Genomic DNA, 23,603 nt, shown 5'->3' with positions numbered 1-23,603 from the left:
CAGTTTGTTTAGAGTATTTTAAGGGATTAGCATCCACATTTTGTATCAGGAAGTGTTTATAGACCAAAGATATATGTACAACAGAAATTTGCAATTCCATTTGTACAAATAGAGTGAGAAAAAATCAATATAATAAATAAAGAAATGCAAATTACAATTAAAATCATACACATTTTGATGGTTTAAAAAAAAAACGATAATGATATTTTAAATTCTTCTACTACATAGTGAACACAAGTCACTTGTCTGTTAAAAATACTTTAATCAAAACATAAAATCGTTACGTGCGACTAGTCCTAAAAACTACAAGAAATGAGAAATAAGCTTTATATACACCTCAGTTAACTAAAAATGATGGTCCCTTGAGATTTCAGCTAACGTACAGACCTAGTTTTGCATTTTCCTAGCAACTGGATTACATTCTGAACAAGCCAACATCGCCGTCCCTGGAGACCAAAAGGCATCAAACATGTTTCTTCTTCTCCAGATGGAGTGTTTGGCATGGATTTTCCACTTTTTTTTCAGAAATGACTGCTTGCATTGAGCACACCCTCACTGCAACAAGCCCTGAGTTTCAGAGTTGTCCTTAGTTTGTTTCACCAAATAGTCTCATTCTTTCTAGCCATCCCCCACCATTGAGCGAGAACGCAGGATACGGCATCCTATGGGGTTTTTATACTTTTTCTCCCTTTGGGAGGGCCAAGAGCAACAGAGCAATGATCCCCCCCCCAAAATCGGAGGGCAGCTGCTGCCCAGCGATGTAGAGCGCTGCTCCATCCTACTCTCCGGGCTCAGTCAGCAAAGGGTTGTAAAAGTCCCTGAGGATGCCTATATGCAGACCAGTACACGGGAATCAGCTGCATAAGCCCATGGGCTACGATACACACACCTGCTAGGATCATGACTTTAGCCTTGGACGGACTCTTCTTCAAATGCAGTTAGTGCACCTTCGCTCCCTCCAATGGACACCCAGTACAGGCCAAGACCGGCAGAAGGATGGATATGAACTAGTCAGGGCCCGACGTGCTCGTAGAAGATCCTGATAGAGAGCCAGCATGGAGTCAAGACTTTACAGCTGCATCTGTCCGGTGCTCTGAACCACGCAGGACATCCACCCGGCCATCCCAGATAATCTGAGCTGTCCATCGCTAGTTTGAGCCGATGAATGCTGTGACCCCTCCACGTGGAGGAGAGTACAAGACACTCTGGTCACAAGGTAAGCTCTCAGCCCAAGAACACATGAACACGATACCCTATGAGCTCCAGCCAAAAGACATGTCTTCTTAAAGGATCTTTTGACAGCTATGCAATGCCAGAGATGCTGGTAAAATAATCTGGACACAGCTGTGAGGAACCTGGTCGTATAAGCTTAATTTCAGCCAATGCCACAGAGGAAACATAGTGCATCTGCTGACAAACAAGTGTCCTTTATACCCCAGATCAGGTAGAGAGGAGGAGTCTGTCAGGATAAGAGACAGTGTGTACACAAAGGAAGGGCAAGTCACACGCCAGAAACAAAAACTGCCCTCCATTACTGGGAATGTTTTGGGAATAAAGAACAAAACAGAGCTTCTTTGCACATCAGTAGTGGCTGTCAATGCTGTGCACAATGACATTCATGTATTTTTTATAAAGGTACAGACAAAACAAAAGAACTGTAAGATGTTCTTTTGAAAGGATGAGTCAGTTTTATTATACTCCCACGCAATGATCTCTCTTATTAAAGGCTATGTTATATAGGAGCCTGCTTGGTGTTTTAGTATGTTAGTACCGACAATCACAAATTGCTGACAATTTATTGCCATTCTTTGATTGGAAAATAAACAGTAGCAAAGTTCACAGTGTTTTGGTTAACTGCTGTGCATAACTCTGACTTTTCTTAAATTTAAGCAAATTTTCCAGCACCTATTTTTTTTTTCCCAAATGTTTTCAAGTTGTTTAATTAATACAGAGAATATGCGGTAAGTATGGGTGGGAGGGTTACTGCAAAAAAAAAAAAAATAATATAATAATAATAATAAAAAATTATTCAGTAACTTAATCCAAGTATCACAAGTTAATGATTAATGATTACTTTTGGATTACTTCAAAGACACACATATGTAAATAAAATCAATCAAAAAAAAGCAATATGATCTAACATCTTTTACTTAGGATTCAAAGTGTTTATTGTCATATACCCAGTGAGGAAAAACAAGTTTACCTGAGTAATGCAATTCTTATTTTGCTGTCCACAGTGAATGCCAAGACAGTGCAAAACTACACACACACATACATAAACTATACAGTATACAACTATACACACATACAATGTGAAGAAACAATAATAATAAAAACTATGCTGGCTGCAGTAGTAGGAATGTAGCTAGCCTATGAAAATAGAAGTATAGACTATGTATGGATAAATAGAGACTATGTATTTGGGAGTGACTCTTGGGAGTGACTAATGTTTGTAGTTCCGGAGGTATAAACACCAGTAAATTCAAGATGGTTTGGCTAAATTGGCAATGTCCAGTAATTCCTGTCTACTTGTAAGTTAGGCAGTCGCCATAAAACATAAAACAGAAAAAAATTTCAAGATCGAAGCGCGTTGCAAGCACAACACTGATCTGCCTCGGATGGGCGCCATCTCTGCAGCAACTTAAAGCAGAATATGCCTGAGTAAGTGTTATTATAGTAATGAGTTAATGTTAGAAGTAATAGTATTAAATTAAATATTAAATGATGTAAAACTCCTTAAGAAAAAAGGGACACTGTCCCCCTTCAAATACTCAGGTTTTTATACAGACACTGTCATGAAATTCCAGGATTTTCCAAACACAAACAATTTCATAAAATACTTCTTTATAGAGAATGTTATTAATTTTACTGTGTGTCATCCTCAGACATCTGTTGCAGTAGGCTAGGTACAGCACGTTGCGTATGGGTAGGTAATTCCACAGCATGATGTCAGTTGCTGGATATTGAAAATTGAAAATAGAGAAGCGCAAAGAAACCATTTCATATAGATATAATCATTCTTGCATTTTAGCTCATTTTAGAACTTTTCGATTTTTAAATGTTTTTCCAACATAGCTGCACAGTAAAATTTTACACTCACCTGACGCATCTTTCTGATGTCAGTATGGTATGCATATGTTTACTCTTAGAGTGACCTTCCGAGCATGTTATTAATAGTTTGCTTTGAATATCGTTTTGAATGGACCGATTATGTTATCGGCATAAATACATATTTTATGGTAGGAAACCATAACGACTCTATGGAGCCCCTGCACATGAGATTGCAAGAAAAAATAAATAAATCAGAATGCATATAATTTACTATTCGTTCCCTCGATGTACTAAAATGTGCACACAATTACTATTTTGTTCCCCTCAAGTTTGCTTATGTCACACAGTCATACGGACTTTTTCTGTTCCTTTTTGTGTTGCCTCCCAGCCTCCCTCTACCCGCCTCCTCCTAGCACCAGTCAGTTCCTCTGCTCCATCTCGCCGCTGGTTTCCATCCAGCCCTGATCCTCCTGTGTTCCTTTCCAGCCTCCCTCTCTCCCGCCTCCTCCTAGACAAGTCAGTATACTTCTGCTCCATCTCCGCTCGGGTGCCTGTCCTTTCAGCTCACCCTCAGTCAGCAGCCATCTGGGCGCCTCTGGTCCCGCCTCGGGACTTGCTTCCAGTCTCCAGCTCCCGCCTATCCGCATGAGGATCCCCTGTCTCTGCTTCCAGCCTGCGAGTCTATGGACTCCACCTCGGACCGCTCCGACCCATCGGCTCCCGCCTTGGCTCTTAACTCCCTCATCTCCACCGTTGGCTCGGCAATCCCACCAGCTCCCTCCCACAGAATTTTTTTTTTACACAGACTTTACTGTTGTGCACCAGATATGACTCCTGTTTTTTTTTTTCTTTATTATTATATTATTATTATCTTGTTAAATATATAAGTGCTATGAGTTTATTATTTAAAAAAGCATCTAATTAAGCATTAATTGTTAGACAAAATTACCTACAATAGAACATATATATATACAGGGTCCTTCTCAAAAAATTTGCATATTGTGAAAAGTTCATTATTTTTCATCATAAGGTAATGATAAAAATTAAACTTTCATATATTTTAGAATTCATTGCACCCCAACTGCGAATATTTCAGGTCCTTTTATTGTTTTAATACGGATGATTTTGGCATACATCTCATGAAAACCGCAAAATTCCTATCTCAAAAAATTAGCATATACTACATCAAAACCGCCAATAAAAGAAAAAGTTTTTTTTAATACAAAAAAAGTCAACCTTCAAATAATTATGTTCAGTGGTTTATGCACTCAATACGTTGGTGGCGTCGAAGGTGAATCCTTTTGCAGAAATGACTGCTTCAGTGCGGCGTGGCATGGAGCGGCAATCAGCCTGTGGCCACTGCTGAGGTGTTTTGGAGGCCCAGGATGCTTCGATAGTTGCCTTAAGCTCATCCAGAGTGTTGGTGTCTTGCGTCTCTCAACTTTCTCTTCACAATATCCCACAGATTCTCTAATGGGTTCAGGTCAGGAGAGTTGGCAGGCCAATTGAGCACAGTAATAATACCATGGTCAGGTAACCATTACCAGTGGTTTTGGCACTGTGAGCAGGTGCCAGGTCGTGCTGAAAAACGAAATCTTCATCTCCATAAAGCCTTTTCAGCAGATAGAAGCATGAAGTGCTGAGATAAATCTCCTGAGAGCTAGCTGCATAGACCCTGCCCTTGATAAAACACAGTGGACCAACACCAGCAGCTGACATGGCACCCCAGACCATCACTGACTGTGGGTACTTGACCACTGGACTTCAGGCATTTTGGCATTTTCCTTCTCCCCAGTCTTCCTCCAGACTCTGGCACCTTGATTTCCGAATGACATGCAAAAAATTGCTTTCATCCGAAAAAAAAGTACTTTGGACCACTGAGCAACAGTCCAGTGCTGATTCTCTGTAGCCCAGGGTCAGGCGCTTTCTGCCGCTGTTTTCTGGTTCAAAAGCACATGCCTGTGCACGGTGGGTCTGGATGTTTCTACTCCAGACTCAGTCCACTGCTTCCGCAGGTCCCCCAAGGTCTGGAATCGGTCCTTTCTCCACAATCTTCCTCAGGGTCCAGTCACCTCTTCTCATTGTGCAGCGTTTTTTTGCCACACTTTTTCCTTCCCACAGACTTCCCACTGAGGTGCTTTGATAACAGCACTCTGGGAACAGCCTATTCGTTCAGAATTTCTTTTCTGTGTCTTACCCTCGTCATCGCTTGAGGGTGTCAGGTCGGCAGTCTTACCCAGTGATTGCGGTTTTGAGTAATGAACCAGGCTGGGAGTTTTTTAAAAGCCTCAGGAATCTTTTGCAGGTGTTTAGAGTTAATTAGTTAATTCAGATGATTAGGTTAATAGCTCGTTTAGAGAACCTTTTCATGATATGCTAATTTTTTGAGATAGGAATTTTGGGTTTTCATGAGCTGTATGCCAAAATCATCAGGTAATAAACAATAAAAGACCTGAAATATTTCAGGTTGGTGCACGCAATGAATCGTACTAAATATATGAAATTTTTAATTTTATATCATTACACTTATGGAAACTAATGACACCTCTGACTTTTCACAATATATTGCTATTTTTTTGAGACAGGGACCTGTATAGTATATATATATATAGCTATATATATATATCATTGAGAAGGATACACAACATATATGGGGGGAAGATGTCACCCTTAGAAAAATAGATTTATTTTTAACATACAGTGGTGTGCGAAAGTTTGGGAACCCCATCTTTTGCATATTTGAACCCTTTCCAGCAATGACTGTATGACTTTGAGATCCATCTTTTCACACTGAGGAAAAATGAGGGACTCACAACACAACTATTAAAAAAGGTTCAAACATTCACTGGTGCTTGAGAAGGAAACACAATGCATTAACCCTCTGGAGTCGATTAACGCGTATACGCGGTATGAGGCATTTTGTCCTGATAACCCCCGAAAGACACTTAAAATTACACTTTTAGTTTAGAGCCGGGGGTGAAAACTTTTGGAATTTGAAGATCAAGGTAAATTGTACTTAAATTTATGTTCCGGAAACATGGGCAAGTAATCTTCTGTTGCTTCCAAAGGGCAGTACTAAATGAGAGAAAAAAAAAAAATTCTAAATTCAAATAAGAAAAAATTTGGACATCTTCCTCCTGTTTAAAGGTTTTCACCCCCTGGCTCCTAATGCATCGTGTTTCCTTCCTTCTGTATTTAGACACACATCAGCTAATGTGTTAATGCATTGCAAGTTATGTCTTATACAGTCGAGGCCAAAAATATAGGCCCCCTTGGTAAATACTGATCAAATACAGGCTGTGAAAATTCATCTGCATTGTTAATCCTTTTGGTCTTTTATTTAAAAAATTCACAAAAATGTATCCTTTCGTTGGATATATAGAATTTTAAAACGGAGGGGAAATATCATTATGAAAGGAATGTTTTTTCTCAAATACTCATTGGTCACATTATTAGCCCCCCTATAAATTCTTATGAGTAAAATATCTCTGAAGTATATTCCCATTCATATTCACAATTTTGAGCACTCCAGCATGATTATAAACATGAAATCATCAGGCTCTGGCTTCCTGTTGTTTCACAGAGAAATATAAAGAGGAGGGAAAACAAAGCCCAAATGTCCCTTAATCATCCATCACAATGAGAAAAAACCAAAGAATATGAATTTTCTGATTGTGCAGCAAAAGATAATTGAGCTTCACAAATTGGTGAAGTGGCTTTAAGAAAAGAACTAGAGCAGTGAAAATTTCCCATTTCCACCATCAGTTCTTGGCAATAATTAAGATTGTTTCCAACCAACAGAAAAATGTTACAAAACTGCCTTGGAAGCCTGGACAGGACATGGTCTATATCGTCCTAATGTGTGGTGAGAAGGAGAGTTTGAGTATCTAAAAGACTCTCCAGGGTCCCAAGGGTCACATCTGGAGAATTTGCAGAAAATAGTTAAGGTCTCGGGTTCAGAAAACCTTTATAAAAAAATTGTCAAACAGACCTACACACCACATAGTTGTTTGGGAGGGTTACAAGAAAAATTCTCCTAGCGCTCCTTCAAAAACAAAACTAAAGCATATTCAGTTGATCAGCCATGACTGGAACTTTAAATGGGGATGGCTTCTATGATGATGAAGATGAAACTAAAACATGAGACTTTTTAGCAGCAAACATTTATAAAGATGGGTTTAGTGAACACACAGAGAAAAAAAGTATCCCATGTGTACAATGAAATATACTGCTGTATTTTTGGCTGTTGTGCGGCCTATATTGTGCTGCTGGAGGTCCTGGACATCTTGTTTAGATCATTTCAATAGATCCCAACAGATAAAAAAAATCAGTAAGTGAACTGACTCTGTTAGAAATGCTTATATGGGCCATGTTTGGATCTTCCAACCATACGATAACCCAAACACAAACCTCCAAAACAACACAGAATGGGATCACTGAACTCAAAACCAAGCTTCTGCTATAGCCATTCCAGTCCCTCTGACCTGAACCCTACGGGAACGAACTGATAGGAGTGAACTGAAGAGGAGAAGCACTAACATGGAGCTGGGAATCTAAAGGGTCTGGAGTGATTCTGCGATGAAGGACATGGTCTCTGACCTCTTGTCAGTGGTGTTCTCTAACCTCATCAGGCATTATAGGAGAAAATTTAGACCTGTTAAAATGGCAAATGGAGGTTTTAAAAAGGTTTTTGAATAAAAGGGGGCTTTTAATTGGGGCCCCAATGTGTTGAAAAACCAGAGAAAAACACTTATTTCATAATGATATTTCCCCCATTTTAAATTCTTATTTTACAATGAAAGGATACATTTGTGTGAATTTGTTTTAAATAAAAGACCAAAAGGATTTAACATGCATATGAATTTTCACAGCCATTTTTTGATCATATTTACCAAGGGGGCCAATATTTTTTGGCCTTGACTGTATTTTATAGATTGCATGATACTCTCAACAGTATCAAAGTTGGCCCCCCCCAGTCCTAAAGATGCTTGAAGATGCTTAGATGTTCTCAAAGGCCCATAAGCAGGTTCAGGCTCCTCTTCTGAGATGTTTCTGTTTTTGTTCATTCCATGACTCAGTGCCTTCATCTTCATCCCTGAAATAGGCCTATTGTCTAGGACTGGCTTAGTTATTAGGGCCCTGACAAAGACAAGATTTCTTGTGCAGAGAGCGAGTAGACCTTGATAACAGGTGAATGACTAGCCTAGTGACAGCTGATTCAAGCTCATCACACCTCATTATTGAGGTTATGAAAGTTTCTTTTTAACTCTGTGTCATTCATTGTTTTCCATGGACAACTCAACAAAGATGGCACAGTATGTTCGTTCAGTGCATTTTCAAAGACATTTCTGAGACAAATCAGTTTTATGTTAACTCTTTCCCCACTGCTGACAGAATTTTCTCTGCCAATCCATGTTTTCACTGTAGACAGTAGGGGGAGCTGTTCAGATCTTTCTAAATTAGCACTGCGTTTTTTTCTGGATCCATAAACAAGCGAAAAAATAAGCAGAGAAACACATGATAAACGCATTGCTTATGCATAGGGTGCCAAACGTGCCATTTTTCCCAGCACATGTCCTGGCCAGGATTTCTATATTGCCTAAAATATCCAGGTTTTGGATTTGGTTTCCTGTTTTCATGCTTAATGAGGTTTAATGATTATTTGACCAATAACATGCAGACATTGTACGTAATTGACCCAGATCGTGGTGCTTGAGAAAGTCGTGATCTACAGAGAATGGTCAAAGCAGATGAAAAAAGTCGTGTACATATTAGTGTTCGACCCTGAAGCAAGCACTGATCATACCGATCGGTGTATGACATCAAAGTACTGTGAGAACAATGTCAAAAACACAAGAAGCCGTCTGGTCTCTAGAGCTCTCACGGTACTTTGCCATACAGCAATTGATCTGCGCAGCGCAAACAAAGCCAAAACGTGGATATTTTTAGGCAATATAGAAATCCGGCCAGTGACGTGTCCCTGGGAAAATGGCACGTTTGATGTGTCACCCTTCTGTATGCACATGCTTTAGCTTACACGATCATCACACCATTACATATCAAAACAAACTGCCTAACGTTACCAAAGAAATTGTAGTTGACAGAGGAAGTGGTTTTAGGGGACTGTGAAGCTTTGGGTTGTTGATCTGATTCCAGAATGAAGATTTGAATAAAAACATGATTTTCCCTCAGCTTTTTTGATTTATTTAATGAAAATTACTCACATTCATATATTGATTAAAATTGCAGGAAGGTAGTTTTTTTTTTGTTTTTTTAAAGCAGAGACTCTGTTCTTTTCATTTTTACATAATTGCATTTTCATATATTCATATAATAAAAATATGTCTCGGGTGTCACTAAATGGTTTGTGAAAATGATCACAAATGCTGAAAATAGCTTGCAACTTCCAAAAAAAAAAAAAAAAAAAGTGGGAAAGAGTTATATAATTAAACCAATTAGAACCCAAAAATCATGGAACGTAGAAACAAATTAATTTGTATTTTTTTAAATGAATTAACGTGTTTTAAAGTTAATGTGGCACAATTAGACTACAAGTCCTTGATAGAACGTGAAAGCTATACATCAAATAGATGCATGTAATGGAAAGTTACAAAAACATACTTAAAAACACTGAAATTTAGGTATCGGTAACACAATACAAAAAAAGGACATTCTCGATATCAATACACACGTGGCTATGAACATACTTTTGCATGTGCTTATTTTTAGTAATAATATAATACTCTTGCAATTCTTCGAAACTGCTTGCATAAACTTGGTACCAAATGAAATGGCAAAAACAGCAGAACTCACTGTACAGAAACACACACTGTCTTGTGCTATATCATCACGTTCTCTGTTCAGGACACATATGAACAGAGTTGCAACACAAAAAGAGTATGTTTGTTTACACATAGTCTCGTTTGTCAAAGCCAGCGGGTGGTACAGACCGTGCAGCGGAGTAAACCATCCTGCTGGGTGGACCGTACCTATTCTCCTCCTGCGGGGGGCAGCTGCAGCAGAGAATCCCCCCTCCAATCAGCAGAAGGGCACTACATGCCCCATCAAGTAAAGAGACGTAACCAATCTCCCTCTTTTGTGCCTCTATGATTATGGGGTCGTAGAAGCGATCTGATGATACTGTGAGCAGACCAGCATACAGGGATTTCAAGTGCATGACCGCAGCAGCGCGATGAAGGTGACTCCAGCGGCGATCATGACTCTGGCTTTTGGCCCCGCCTCCTCCTCTAGGCATTTATGCACTTGGCCCCCACAATGGGAGAGCAGAAGTCCCAGTACTCCCATCACAATGGCAATCACACACACAGAAGCCCTGGCCGCCTGCAGGTCTGAGCTGAGTGCTAGCATGAGGAGTAGACGTAGTCCACACTGCGTGCCACTGCAGGAGTCTGGCCAGTGTCTTTGCACCCACACAGTTCATCCAGATTCCCTCCCATATGGTCCTCGCAGTTCTTACGATGTTAACCCCGATTGGAAAGCCGTGACCTTCCACATAGGTCAAAGCGCAAGACACGATGCCTACAATCCCACCGAACACAGCTAGGTGACCCCTAATATCTCCAATCCCAAGAGCATGCCATTCTGTATTTATTACAAGAATGTGCTGTGAAATGATTCCATTCGCCAAGGAAAGTCTTTCGGCACAATGGCTCTGCTTTAAATGCAACGATGAGGAAGGTGGAGTTATGTTGGAAAAAGTCTCAGGGGGATTGTGGCTAAACTTTGAGTGAGCTTAACCTTGGCATGGAAACGAGTTTGTTTTAATGATTTAGCTCTCTTCATCTGGTAGTTCCCACTGCAGAGACCAAATGGCGGATAGATAAACAAAAGCCAGAGGGGAACTGGTTAAAGGATAACTGGCATGACTACAGACTTTTTGAGAAAAACTTTCAGTGGTTGGCATGCTTTCGGAACAGGATACCACAAGAGCAAACTTAATTTGTTTGGATTCTATGAGCAGAGATTGGTTTGAAAGTGATGACTGAACTGATTCGTCACCTGAGAAGAAGCAGTAAAGTCACTGAGGACTGACAGCAGTCTCACTCACACACTCTCACACTCTCACACTCAGTCAATTAGGAATTAAAGCAGTATACACACACACACACACACACACACAACCACACACACACACACACACACACACACTTACTCTCTGTAATCAGTCATGCATAGGTATGTGAAGCCTGGTGACCTTGCATCAGCCTTTGCAGTGTTGTTGGATCATATGGAACAAGTGGAATGAGCATCTTCTACTTCTATTTACATCAAATCAGATGCATTTGTTGTATATCATCTTATGTCAGGTATTTTTAACTTGCATGAACAGTGAACAAAATGTTGTTATAGCACCTTTAAAGATAATGTTTAATGACTTCGAGAGCTTTACAGAGCTTTACATATTTTCCTAATTATTGAACACTTTGAGAAAGAGTTGCCGTAAGTACTCTGCGATATAGCAGGTGCTTTTACTGCACCCATGCAAGTCTCAGTTACGCTCTCTTGACTAAAGCATTGGGCACAAAGAGGTTTAGAGGTTTACTAGAACAACCAGTGCATTGTCTCCATTCACGTCTCGGCCGACATGGAGAGTATCATTTATATTTGTGGTTAACCTTTAAAAGCAGGATTGATTTCAAATAATAATAAAGGGCACTCTTTTCCTATAAATTTTATTTTATTCTATTATTATTTTTATTTTATTTTTTTAAAATGGTTGTTTTAATTTGTTTTATTATTATTATTATTATTATTTTCCTTAAGTATTTCTGATTCTGTTTCTGAAACTGACTTTATTTTCCACATTAGATACCGCAGTAACTATAATTAACTATAAGTAACATGTCAACTAGCAGTCATTAGAGTATAAGTGACTGTCTGCGTAATTTCTGCCAACACTTTAGTATGATGGACATTCTACTGACTGTAAGAAACTCTGCAAGTACTTGTCAGCTTATTCTACTAACCCTAACGTAGCAGTCTGCTAAAACTAATGAAAATTAGCTGACATGCAGTTGCAAAGTTACTTATAGTTAGTAGAATTAACTGTTTCAAAATTAACTGTAACCATTCATTTAGCAATTTTAGTGGGAAAAAAATGCATTTATTATCACCACTTAAGAGCTACTCAACTATTAGCATTTGGATTGTGCAAAAATTAGAACAAAAGATAAAATGACAAAATTACTTCTTGCGACCCATATCAAAATACATTAAAATGATAAACATTAAACACATAATCTATATCTGCCATATTGGTAATCAAAGTTCAGCATCAGTCTTTTCATATTTGTTTTTGACATTTGAATGCTTGTTGCCATCATTTAGCAGACTGTTGGCTTTTCTCTCAAGGTCCTTCATGTGCAAAGAGTAAGACCTCTCAGACATAGTCTCTCCTGTCATATCTATTCACAGACATAGATTTGACCCCTGAGTAGTCCACTCTTGTCGGCACAGCATTGTTCTGCGCTTTTGAGGAGCAGGAACAAGACAAAAATGACCTCTCAGACATAGTCTCTCCTAGGCAGGGCGTATCGAAGTACTGGCGAGTTCTAAACTCCCTCTTCTCGTCTCTTGGCAGTTGTGGAAATCCAGGATGATGCCGTTAGCCGTCAACGCCCGCAGCCACTGGCAGCAGCAGTCCACTGCGTTCGCGTCGCGGCTGCCAGCATAATCGCGGCGGTAGCTGCATCTGATGTGCAGTTGGTGCCGCCGCCCAGCCAGAGTCATGCCCAGCGCGACAGCGGTACTCGACCATCGAAACGCGCAGCCTGCAGGTCATCGGGAAGCCCCGGCATGGAGTCGTAGACACGGCAGTGCATCTGTCCTGTGCTCTGCACCACGCAGTTCATCCACAAACCTTCCCACACGATCTGCGTGATGACGATGTTCTGGCCTATGTATGCCGCCACTCTCCACATGGGCAGACAGCAGGCCACCATCCCCCAGCCACCCGGCCACGGTCAGGAGCATCCCCAGGATCTCCAGGCCGGCTGAAGCCATCGTGCTTCGCTCCTCTGTTCACTTTCACAGACCGTGGTGCTCAGGATCCAGGATTAGCTCAGATATTAAAGCTGTTCTCAGACTTGACATGCTTAAATGAAGAAACGGTGAAAGAGGGAGGGAGAGAGAGATACAGTTTCTACAGTGTTTATACTGCTAAGAGAAGATGGAAGGTGGAGTCTTAGATGGCATCGTGTTTTGTGTGGTACAAGAGAGACTGAGGCTTTTTGTAGCACTTTTCTTGTAACAGATGGCAATATTAAAATGATCCACTCAAATGCTTCATATCTGAATTGTTTATTTTAGTTTAGTTTTTTAATGACACACCACAATGAGGAAGAATAGCAGCATGTATCATACCTGTCCTTAGTGAAATAAAAAAAAGTGTCCTAAGAAGGAAGCTTATTGAAAAGTTAACTTTTTAGTTCGAAACAATGCACTAAAAAACAAACACAGCATTTCTTTCTCCCTTACTTGTTCAGCCCCAGTAATTACATGGTTCAGATTTCAGTCTGGTTGATCTTTCGGCACCTGCCTGCCTTGGCATCATATAAAAGTTTACATTTTTGTCCCACATTAAAAAGAAACTCCTCTAGTGTCTCATGTGTCCTTGAGAAAATCTGCTGAATCACTCCTCTTTCAGTAGAGACAATTCACCTCTTTGTTTTCAGTAGTAAGACATATAAGCGGGAGTAATCATAGGTATCCATAGTGTATGGAAAATGTGTTTCTAGCACACTTACAGTTTCCATTTGTTTGCACATACATGGAAACACATTATTAACGTAGACTTCATTAAATTAATAAGCTTTGCACAGTTACATAATTTGGTTTACCCATTTACCTGAAATGACATAATGGTTTCATTCTGTTCTGTGTGATTCTGGTCATTTCAATGAATTCCGTCACTACCCAAGACTAAACCTTAAAATATTAAAACGAATTAAAATTTCATGATTTCAATAATTTGATAATTGAATCATTAGTTAATAATTATTTTTTTGTGTTTACTATGGGGCATAAAAAGACAAACACTCCAATAAATGCTCATAAATGTAACTCATTCTATACTATATTGTCTTTAGAAACCATAGCTTACTATGGGGCATAAAAAGACAAACACTCCAATTACACGTGAAGAAGAAGCACTTATGGACAAGGTCATGAGAGGGATCATAGGAGAAGCATTAATCAGAGTTTTAGATTTTTTTAAAAAGCATACTAAAATTACTTTTTTATCTTTTTTATTTTATGTCGCATTGTCAAAGTAAAATCTAGAAAAATCACCACTGGTGTCTTGAGCGCACGACCCCCAGACTGCATCTCAATAGGGAAAAGATGCATATATGATAAGCCACAAACAGCCAGTGCTGGGAAGTTCTTCTGGTGTTGACACATGTGTTACATCCTAGTCTATTCATACTTTGGAGAATGAGAATGTTACAATGAGCTGAGAAGCACAAATTCCAGCAATGATGGTATGGTCATGGGTACAGAACAGACCAATCTGGTGAATACTGGCTGATACGCCACTTCACTTAAAAAATAAATCTCAGGCTGTACAGTAGAGGGCGCAGCTCAAACAAACCTTTCAGCTGTGCTGCTATTCTGGATTGCATGAACAATAGGTTACAGAAGAAGAAAGTTCAACACATTCTTCAGCAATAAAAAAAAGAAAAAAGAAAGAAAATGTATAATTGAATTGGATCATTGAAGATCAGCAGCAAAAACATTGGTTAATAAAATTGGATTTAAAACATAAAGGAAACTTGTCCTGCAATAATTAAATATATTAAATAGCATACATAACTTACTTGAAAAAATAACTATTTTCTTGTAATTTAAAAAGTAAACTTTACTAGTTGCTTGAAGGAAAAGTAGTCTGAATATGTAATTTCCATTACTTGTAATATGTTACCCCCAACACTGAAAAGTGATAACAGCAATGTTGCAATGAGTCATATTTAGAATTACTGACCTTTCCCAAGAAGGTTTACATTTAAAGAGTGTTAAAGCACACTTTCAGCCCAGTGTCTGGATGTTATCCACTAAGCCATAGTGTTGTGATCCAATACTGACCACTATTAAGCCTTCCTGCAGTGCATCTGTATGGTCCCATAAGAAATATAATCAGGAGAGAATCATTAAATAATTTATTTGATAGATATGTTTGTTTAAATTGCTCAAAATACAATACTCCATTCTCATTATTAAGGACATTATATTTTGATTTCATAAAGTCAAATGACTTTCCAGATCTCAGGATCATGGGCTATGGGAAGCTCTGGACTAGTATGTTTGATTCATTCAGAGAACTGAATTTCAAAAAATAAATAAAACAGAGCAAATAAAGTATAATGATATTAATAAAAACAGTATTCTTCCACCAAACAATGTAGTTCCTCAGAAACAGTTGTGGTTCCAACAAAGTAGTTGCCGAGCAACACACAGATGCATGTTTGTACAGTAATTTACAACAGTTCCGAATGTGTATGAGGGGCCGTACAAGCCATAATTCATTCTGCCACTCTCACACACTTACATTCTCCTTTCATATAAATATATTTTTGCTTTCACACATACATTCTCCTTTCACAAACACACATATATTTCTACTCTCACACACAAACATTCTCTTTCACAAACACACATATATATAGAATGTAGGTATGTCTGAAGAAAAGGTGTGTATGTAAGAGAAGAATGTATGTATGTGTGTGAGAGAGTATAGTAGAAACGGAAGGCAGGTCAGGCGCGATCAGAGTCACCGGGACAGGTCCTGATCAGCATGGCTGAGGTAGATGAGGCGCCTGCAGAAGTATTTCAGCAAGCTACTGTATGTGGGTTTTAAAAAATAAATAAATGAATAAATAAATATTATCATCGTGAAAAGGTTACATGGGCTTGTCCCTTGAGCGACTTGTGATTGAGGACGCGGGCTCAGCCTCAGTCGTGCTGCCAGATACACATATTATAAGTGTCTATGGATTTTTTTTTTTTTTTTTTTTAATGGAGGAAGTACTTTTTTTAAATTAAACTAGACTGTTGATATTGTTTATAGTGCAAAATGTGGACACCTCGCCAGAAAAGTGCTGCGAAATGTAAATGGAACAACATATTTCACGTTTTACAGAAATGTAGGCGGAATCACATATTTTCAATGAGTCTGCATTACAATAGTATGGGGATTTGTTGTGATATGTGGGAAAAGGATAACACAAGAGTAAGAACGTTATGTAATTAGAAAGATATATTTTCTTAGAAAAGCTTCTTTTCTGAAATATTCATGAGAGAATACCTCAGGACAACACTTGTCTTCCTGTCATTTCCTGAGACCAGACTTAAACTTTAACTAAACTCTTCTGTCTCAAAGTAGGCTAGTTCAACCCTGTTTTGGGAAAATGCTTTACAGAAAAAATATATATTTTAAATTGATTAATTTATTGGCTTTCCGCTTACCCCCTATTTGCACTGCATCAAACCCCTGCCCATTGATTATTATTAGTTTTTGAACTTTATTTGAATTTAAACATTTCTGTTCTTCTGTTCGTTAGATTTATATTTTAAATATGCCTCAGAAAGTGGAGAGGATTCACTTCCCTAAAGTCTTCTTTATCCAAGAAATATCTAAGCTTTTGTTTTCTGGATGTGTAGTCCACTGTTCTTTTTCTTCTCTTCTGATATGTTAATTGTTTAGAAACTCAGCGGTCTGTAATTAGCTGACCGGTCAAGCATCGTAGTGCTCTCTGTAGTGTGTTGTGTGGTCATGCATGATTATTAGAAAGCACAGCTGAGTCATCAGTCTTTTTGATTCTTCTTCTAGATCGCCATCACAGTGTTGATCATCCACAGAAACTCTGTCTACCATCCCAACAGCCCAGGGGTGAAACTCTGACATCACGCATGTTGCCTCTCCCCCCGCCAGCCCCGGGGAGAGCAAACACAATAGCCTTACTAGTATTCACACTGGAGTCAACAGAGGTGAGAGAGACAAATGACTCACTGCTGGAGAGTAGAAGTATATATTTTTGAAAGAAAAAAAAAAAATGCATTTGTATTATTTCTTATCTCAAAGGCAGCTTCTGTTTTAATTTTAATCAAAATTTTTCCCAAAAAGTTTCAAAAGGTTCAAAAAGGTTGTGACTCTTCTGATGTTATTATTATAAAAACTCCATATTGTATGATGTTTTGTCACAGATTCCACATCTTTTCATATGTGTAATATTTCCCTATGCACTCATTTTCCAAGAACTAGACCAGCCAGTTCCCATGTAACTAAATAAGTTTAGGATGTTTTTTTTTTTAGAAAAAGCCTCACCGAAGCTTGAAAGCCTTTGAACTCAAGGTTCAGAAAAAACACATGTTAGACAAACCCAATTAAATTAACTAAGGTGCGCTTTGGATGTTTGAACAATCTGCAAAGTATAATTCACTATATTACCTAGATTATGGTCATGTGATTATGACTACTGTACATAATCTTTTAATGTCAAATTAACTGATTTTTACTTGAAAGTATAGCTGTTTTTGTATTTCAACTGAATTAATCCCATCCCATGTTTGCATTGAAAAGTTGGATACTAGAGTCTTAGATAGGCTTTTAAAGAATTCAAAACAACCCTCTGAGAAGGCGGTAATCTTTACAAACCATCTTTCCTCGGATCCTTAATTGCAGACATTCCTTACCTGTGTACTTGTGTGAGGAACCGTGATCCCTCTTTCTCCAAGGGGATTTTAATGAGTTGCCATGTAAACAGAGCCATTATTATTGTCCTTCTGGCTACCAAACAGAGCCTTCTTTTCATTTATGAAACAATCAGTATCCCTTACTTGTCCTCTTTTTTTCTGTTTTCTATACAGCAAACACCTGGGATTGATTCGCCCCTCCACCATGTGTGCCTCTAAATGTCTGCTAACCCTCGGACAGTGAACACTTTTAGTTCTTTTAACTATATAGTGCTGCAGTGGCTTTAGGAAAGATTGCACTCTTTCTCTGGACACTGGAAACCAGGCCAGCAACTGCATGTTTTTTAATCTCGCTTCTCTTCAGAACTCGCTTCTGTTAGGAAAAACATGAAATATGAAAAGAAAAGAAAGTTTCCAGTCTTATTCAAGCAACTACGAGCTTTTTGAGAGTAAAAACTGAAAGCGTAAGAGAAGGGAGATTAGCGCAGAGGGTGGCATGTGATATGCTTTTGGCTCAACATGAATAACTTACTAAAGCCTATAATTAAAAACGGTACAGTTGGGTCGCCATTAATTATCTTTGTAAGTAGAGTATTGAAGTACAAGCAAGTATGTAAAATCCTCCTTCTAAGCTAAAGCTTTATCTACTGCAATTAGCAACAAGAGAAAAAGACAGTGAATCAATATTTCAGTGTCTTTTGGGTGTGTAAAATATTAGAGGGAAAATCTTTTTTATTCATTTTATTTTTATTTCATTCATTTTTTGTGTTTTTGCTTTTTTTTTACATATTGGCCAGAGTCAGTTATGTGACTTCATCTTTCTCAAAACCCTTCACGCGGCTTATAAGCGACACCCATTTTTGGTGGTATTATATTTTGTGTCTTCGCCTTTGCTTCTAGTTTATTTTATGGATTACTCCCACGCTTCTGTTTGCTTGTTGAACCGTGAGTCACGCTTAATGTTATTTTCCACAAAAACTATGAATAACCGTAAAAATTGTGATTCATAAAATGTCCCGATTTCCAGCAAAACAAATCCACCCATATGCAATTAGAGCTGAGGCTCATCACTGGGATTTGCTTGATTAATGACACCACGGCCAGGGGGGCAAATCCATGGTGACAGTGCACCTGAGGAGAGTGATTCATGCACGGCCCCTCCTTGTTTCACTTCACATAAAAAAGGGCCCGCTTTACTCCCATGTTCACTAAAAGCAGCTCTAGAGACCGAAGACTGTCCTTTTACACACAAGCAAAGCAGCGTGCTAGTATGGTATCAGCAGGGGTGCAGATGCTGGGCATAGCCCTGGCCATCATCGGCTGGATCGGGGTGATCGTGGTTTGCGCTCTCCCTATGTGGCATGTCACGGCTTTCATTGGACAGAATATAGTCACTGCGCAAACAACCTGGGAAGGAATCTGGATGAGCTGTGTGGTGCAGAGCACTGGACAGATGCAGTGTAAGGTGTATGACTCCATGCTGGCCCTCAGCTCAGATCTGCAGGCGGCTCGAGCCCTGACTGTCATCTCCATCCTGGTGGGTGTCGTCGGCATCCTGCTGGCGTCTGCTGGAGGATGCACCAACTGCATCGAGGATGAGCGCGCCAAGGCCAAAGTCGGCATCATTTCGGGAGCCATCTTCATCGTGGCTGGAGTTCTGTGTTTGATTCCTGTCTGCTGGACTGCCAATACTATCATAAGAGACTTCTACAAACCCATGACCATCAGCGCACAGAAGAAAGAGTTGGGAGCTTCCTTGTTTATTGGATGGGCTGCTTCGGCACTGTTAATTATTGAGGTCTTGCTTTGTGCAAACTGCCCTCCTAAAGATCAGTACACTGCTAAGTACACAGCTCGGCCTGGAGGAAACAAAGGCTATGTATGAAGAGGAACCAAGGAGTACTGCAAATAGTGACTTTAATTTCCGTAATTTGGTCATTTTTGACCTGTTGTGTTGACTATGCATGTGAATGTGGTTGAATTTAGCTGTCAGCTGCCAACATTTGATAGTAATGGTGGAATACAAAAGAAAGTTTCAGGTCACGAGTACTGCCAAAAAATTGTAAACCAAACTGTAAATACCTTTTTTTTTGTTGTTGTTTTTGTTTTGTTATTTTTATTTTATTTTCCTTGCTGTATTCACACACTGTGGATTCCCTTTTCAGATATAGTGTTAAGGATTTATACAAAATGTAAATTAGAGATCCTGTTGTGCTTTGTGACAGATATTTGTGCTTTTGTGCTACAAAACATTTTCATATATGCATTTCAATAAATAAATTGTTTACAGACACATATTATTCGTTCTTGTGCTTCATTACACCGTGGATGAAAATGGATATGTGAATTTTTTTAATGATGATAAAAGTCTGGACCTAGAAAAGCAGTTAATTGTTTGTACTTAGAAAGGACAGTTGGGTTCCTGATAATTTATCTGATAAACAAGTGATCTGGGCAGGTGTCACTACTCATGGGAAGTTATTAACTACATAGAGGGAGTGCAAAAGGTCCTACACAACCACACTTAGAGTAGTAAGCGTCAAATGAATAATTAATATGAACTGTAAGCATTCTTGAATAAAAATATATAACTTCAAAATTATTTGAAATATAATATATATATATATATATATAACTTATATATATATATATATATATATATATATATATATATATATATATATATATATATATATATATATATATATATATATATATATATATATATATATATATATATATATATATATATATATATATATATATATATATATATATATATATATATATATATATATATATATATATATATATATATATATATATATATATATATATATATATATATATATATATATATATATATATATATATATATATATATATATATATATATATATATAATATATATATATATATATATATATATATATATATATATATATATATATTTCAAAATCTGACATATAATAGTTGAATAATGTCTACAAAAATATCGAAATGTTCTTAGTATAAAATCTTGCATTCATGTGTTGTGGGTGGACGCATAGTCTACTTCAGCCATCTACTGGCCATTACTGTCATTACATGATTTTTACTTGAACATGAAGTCATGTTATTTTTATTTTTATCACTAGATGGCAGCATTCTGGCCCAAACGTCCATTTTCCCTTTTTTGATATGAACGTTGCAGAAGTGGTGGCTTTACCGCATTGAGGTCAAGAGTTTAGACATGTTTGTACCTGTGAATAAACTATGACAATGCCCAGTAGAGTTTTTTTTAGCCATTAATCTGTGTGTCTACACACACACGCACACATTAATAATACTACACAACCCACCTTGAGAGGTAACTGCAATAAAGGTATTTTGATGTGTTGATGAATAATTATGATTCACCATTGTTTGTTGATGCACAGTTTACTGTGTGCTATTAAATGCAAACAAACAAATCTATAATTATAACAATTCATTATATCATTAGCAATATTTTATCTGTGGTTTAATGTAAAGATGGGTCCCTTGAGGTCACATACTTCTGGGTGAATCCAATGAGATGAATGGAAACATACATCTCCCTCCAGTTATTATAGATCACAACTGGTCAGTAAAAGATTTTAATGATCCCTTTGTGTGGTTTCAAATGAGAGAATTTTGTAATGTTTTTCTGCACTTATTATCTACCTATCATAAAAATGTGAAGACAGCATACATTGTATATTTCCCCAACCATATAAAGACCATATTTTCATAAAGCCTTTGCGTCATTTTTTGAAAAGCTATTTTTAACTCACCCCGCTGACCTTAGTAAGTTGCCAAAATTCCTTGAAAGCTATATTAGTTTTGTGTTTATAGTGTAAAATGAGCAAATCATAGGGGCCTATGCAGAAATCATCAGCTCATGAGGAACCAAACTCCACTCCTTTTTAAACTCCCTTCTAGCAACAGCAAAGTCTCTGGCTCGTACCACTTTCGTCTCATGCTTTATCACTCTAAAGTTCGTGCGGCGTGGTTTTTCTTAAAAAATGGTCTCCCTAAGGACTCCAGATTATGGGCATATCCACAGCCAAGTGCTGGGTTGGCTGGGGCTACATCGTGTGTGCTTTGCCCCAGTGGGAAGGTGGTCTGGCGCATCGCTTGCTAGCTACATTGATCAGCCACAGCACAGGTCATCTGGGAGGGCATGTGGATGAACTGTGTGGTGCAGAGCACTGACAATGCAGTGTAAAGTTCGCTGACTCAAAGCTGGCGCCAGCTCCCGATCTCCAAGCCGGCCGGGCCATGATCACTATCATCTCCCATTTTGACTGGACTCTTGTGGGATCGTAATTTCTCTGGCCGGGTGGGAAGTGCACTAACTGCATTGAGGACCAAGGGTCCAAAAGCAGCAGGCGCAAGGTAATCACTGTAAGGCATCTTTCCTAATTATCTCCTGGACTCTCTCTGTCTGATCCTGAAGGTCGTGGGCGCACATTACGACCTAATTTTCGCAAGAACTTCGGCAACCCGGAAGCGATGGTGGGAGGCCTCCAGCGGAGGGAGAGCTGGGCCAGCAGCCTCTGTGGCGTCGGCTGGGGATCGGCTGGCTTGCTTTACTGGGAGGGAGGATTACTTTGCTGTAACTGCCCGCCGGGCAAGAACGCATCTACAACCCTCTAAGTTCTGCTGTGAGATTCAATTTGCCTGGTTTCATTCTGATATGCAACTGCAGTCTGGTCTTTAAAATGATACCTGGCGACTGATTGACGACCATCACTGTATATCAGCAATTCAATACTTGAGAGACATTTTTTTACATGTAATATTACATAACATTTTCAGTCTTCCTCTTACATGTACTATCGTAATACTTCATTAGATAAATTTCTTTTATGATGGCAATTCCAGTCGCCAGGAAACATCATGGGTCTAATTTGGGAAAGCTTCTTGAACTGATGAAGCGTATTCATTCAGTGCAATGCAGGTTGCTTAGGATAAAAGATTAATGTATATATTAAGCAAAGCTTTTTGAGTGGGAATTCTAAATATAGATCGCTCATTTATTTAAAATGTGTATAAATAGAGTTGAGTAGATTACTTATTAAATTGTAATCTGTGGACTGTTCTGTAAAATTAGCATTGTAAAGAATTCTAAATCTCGCTTTATAATATAATCTGACTACTTTCTGCAGCTTATATGCAAATAGAAATGAGTAATTAATTTGTGGGACATTTAAAGACAAAAAGCTTCCTCCTAAAAGCCAGCAGTAAATACACAGTTTTACTCCATTGAGTGAGAAGTCAACAAACAAGCTGAATGTGTCTATAAGTGGCTGATGCAATGCTGAAATGCTGAGAAAACACTTAAAAATCTGAATTGTAAATCCACGATTGGCCAAATGCTATGGGTCTCGCTTACAGTAATTATATCCATACAGATTGCATCTGTGTGTGAATGTCCAAACTGCAATTGCATTTCTGTGTTTTATATCTCAAATGTATAGAAGTGGGAAGGCTATTTTAGGAAAAGGAAATATTTCAAAATATTAAAAGATGAAAAAGTAATCAATGAATTGTAAATAATTAATTGCTATTGTGTGAATAAACTGCAATCACGTCATAAATAAAAAAGTAACTTTAGTCTGATTTTAAGTATTTTAATATGTAATCTAATCTAGTTACAAGTACTTAATTTTTGGAATCTGATTACGTAATCCAGATTATATGTAATCAGTTACTTACTACCCTGCACTGGTGTACAATAATACCTTTTTTATTATCCTCTAATTTATCAGGTGTATTACATATTTCAATAAAATAACAACAAAGTATCCTTAGTCGTCTAACTGTGATGTATGTTTTTT

The 23,603-nt window shown here is 38.3% G+C and overlaps 1 protein-coding gene and 2 pseudogenes across 1 annotated transcript; 1 reads left to right on the top strand and 2 right to left on the bottom strand.

Moving 5' to 3' along the window:
* Positions 1-618: 618 nt before the first annotated feature.
* On the bottom strand, positions 619-1,241 carry LOC122139860 (annotated as a pseudogene).
* Positions 1,242-9,853: 8,612 nt separating this feature from the next.
* LOC122139787 lies at positions 9,854-13,348 on the bottom strand (annotated as a pseudogene).
* A 5,647-nt stretch (positions 13,349-18,995) lies between these two features.
* On the top strand, positions 18,996-19,822 carry LOC109065961 (claudin-4-like). The gene has a single exon (XM_019082942.2). The coding sequence runs from the start codon at positions 19,031-19,033 to the stop codon at positions 19,643-19,645; it is 615 nt and encodes a 204-aa protein (XP_018938487.2). The 5' UTR covers positions 18,996-19,030; the 3' UTR covers positions 19,646-19,822.
* The last annotated feature ends 3,781 nt before the right edge of the window (positions 19,823-23,603 follow it).

The sequence above is a fragment of the Cyprinus carpio genome, chromosome B15 (assembly GCF_018340385.1).
Source record: "Cyprinus carpio isolate SPL01 chromosome B15, ASM1834038v1, whole genome shotgun sequence".
In the NCBI taxonomy this organism is placed as follows: Eukaryota; Metazoa; Chordata; class Actinopteri; order Cypriniformes; family Cyprinidae; genus Cyprinus; species Cyprinus carpio.
This window is presented reverse-complemented; position numbering and strand designations above follow the sequence as displayed.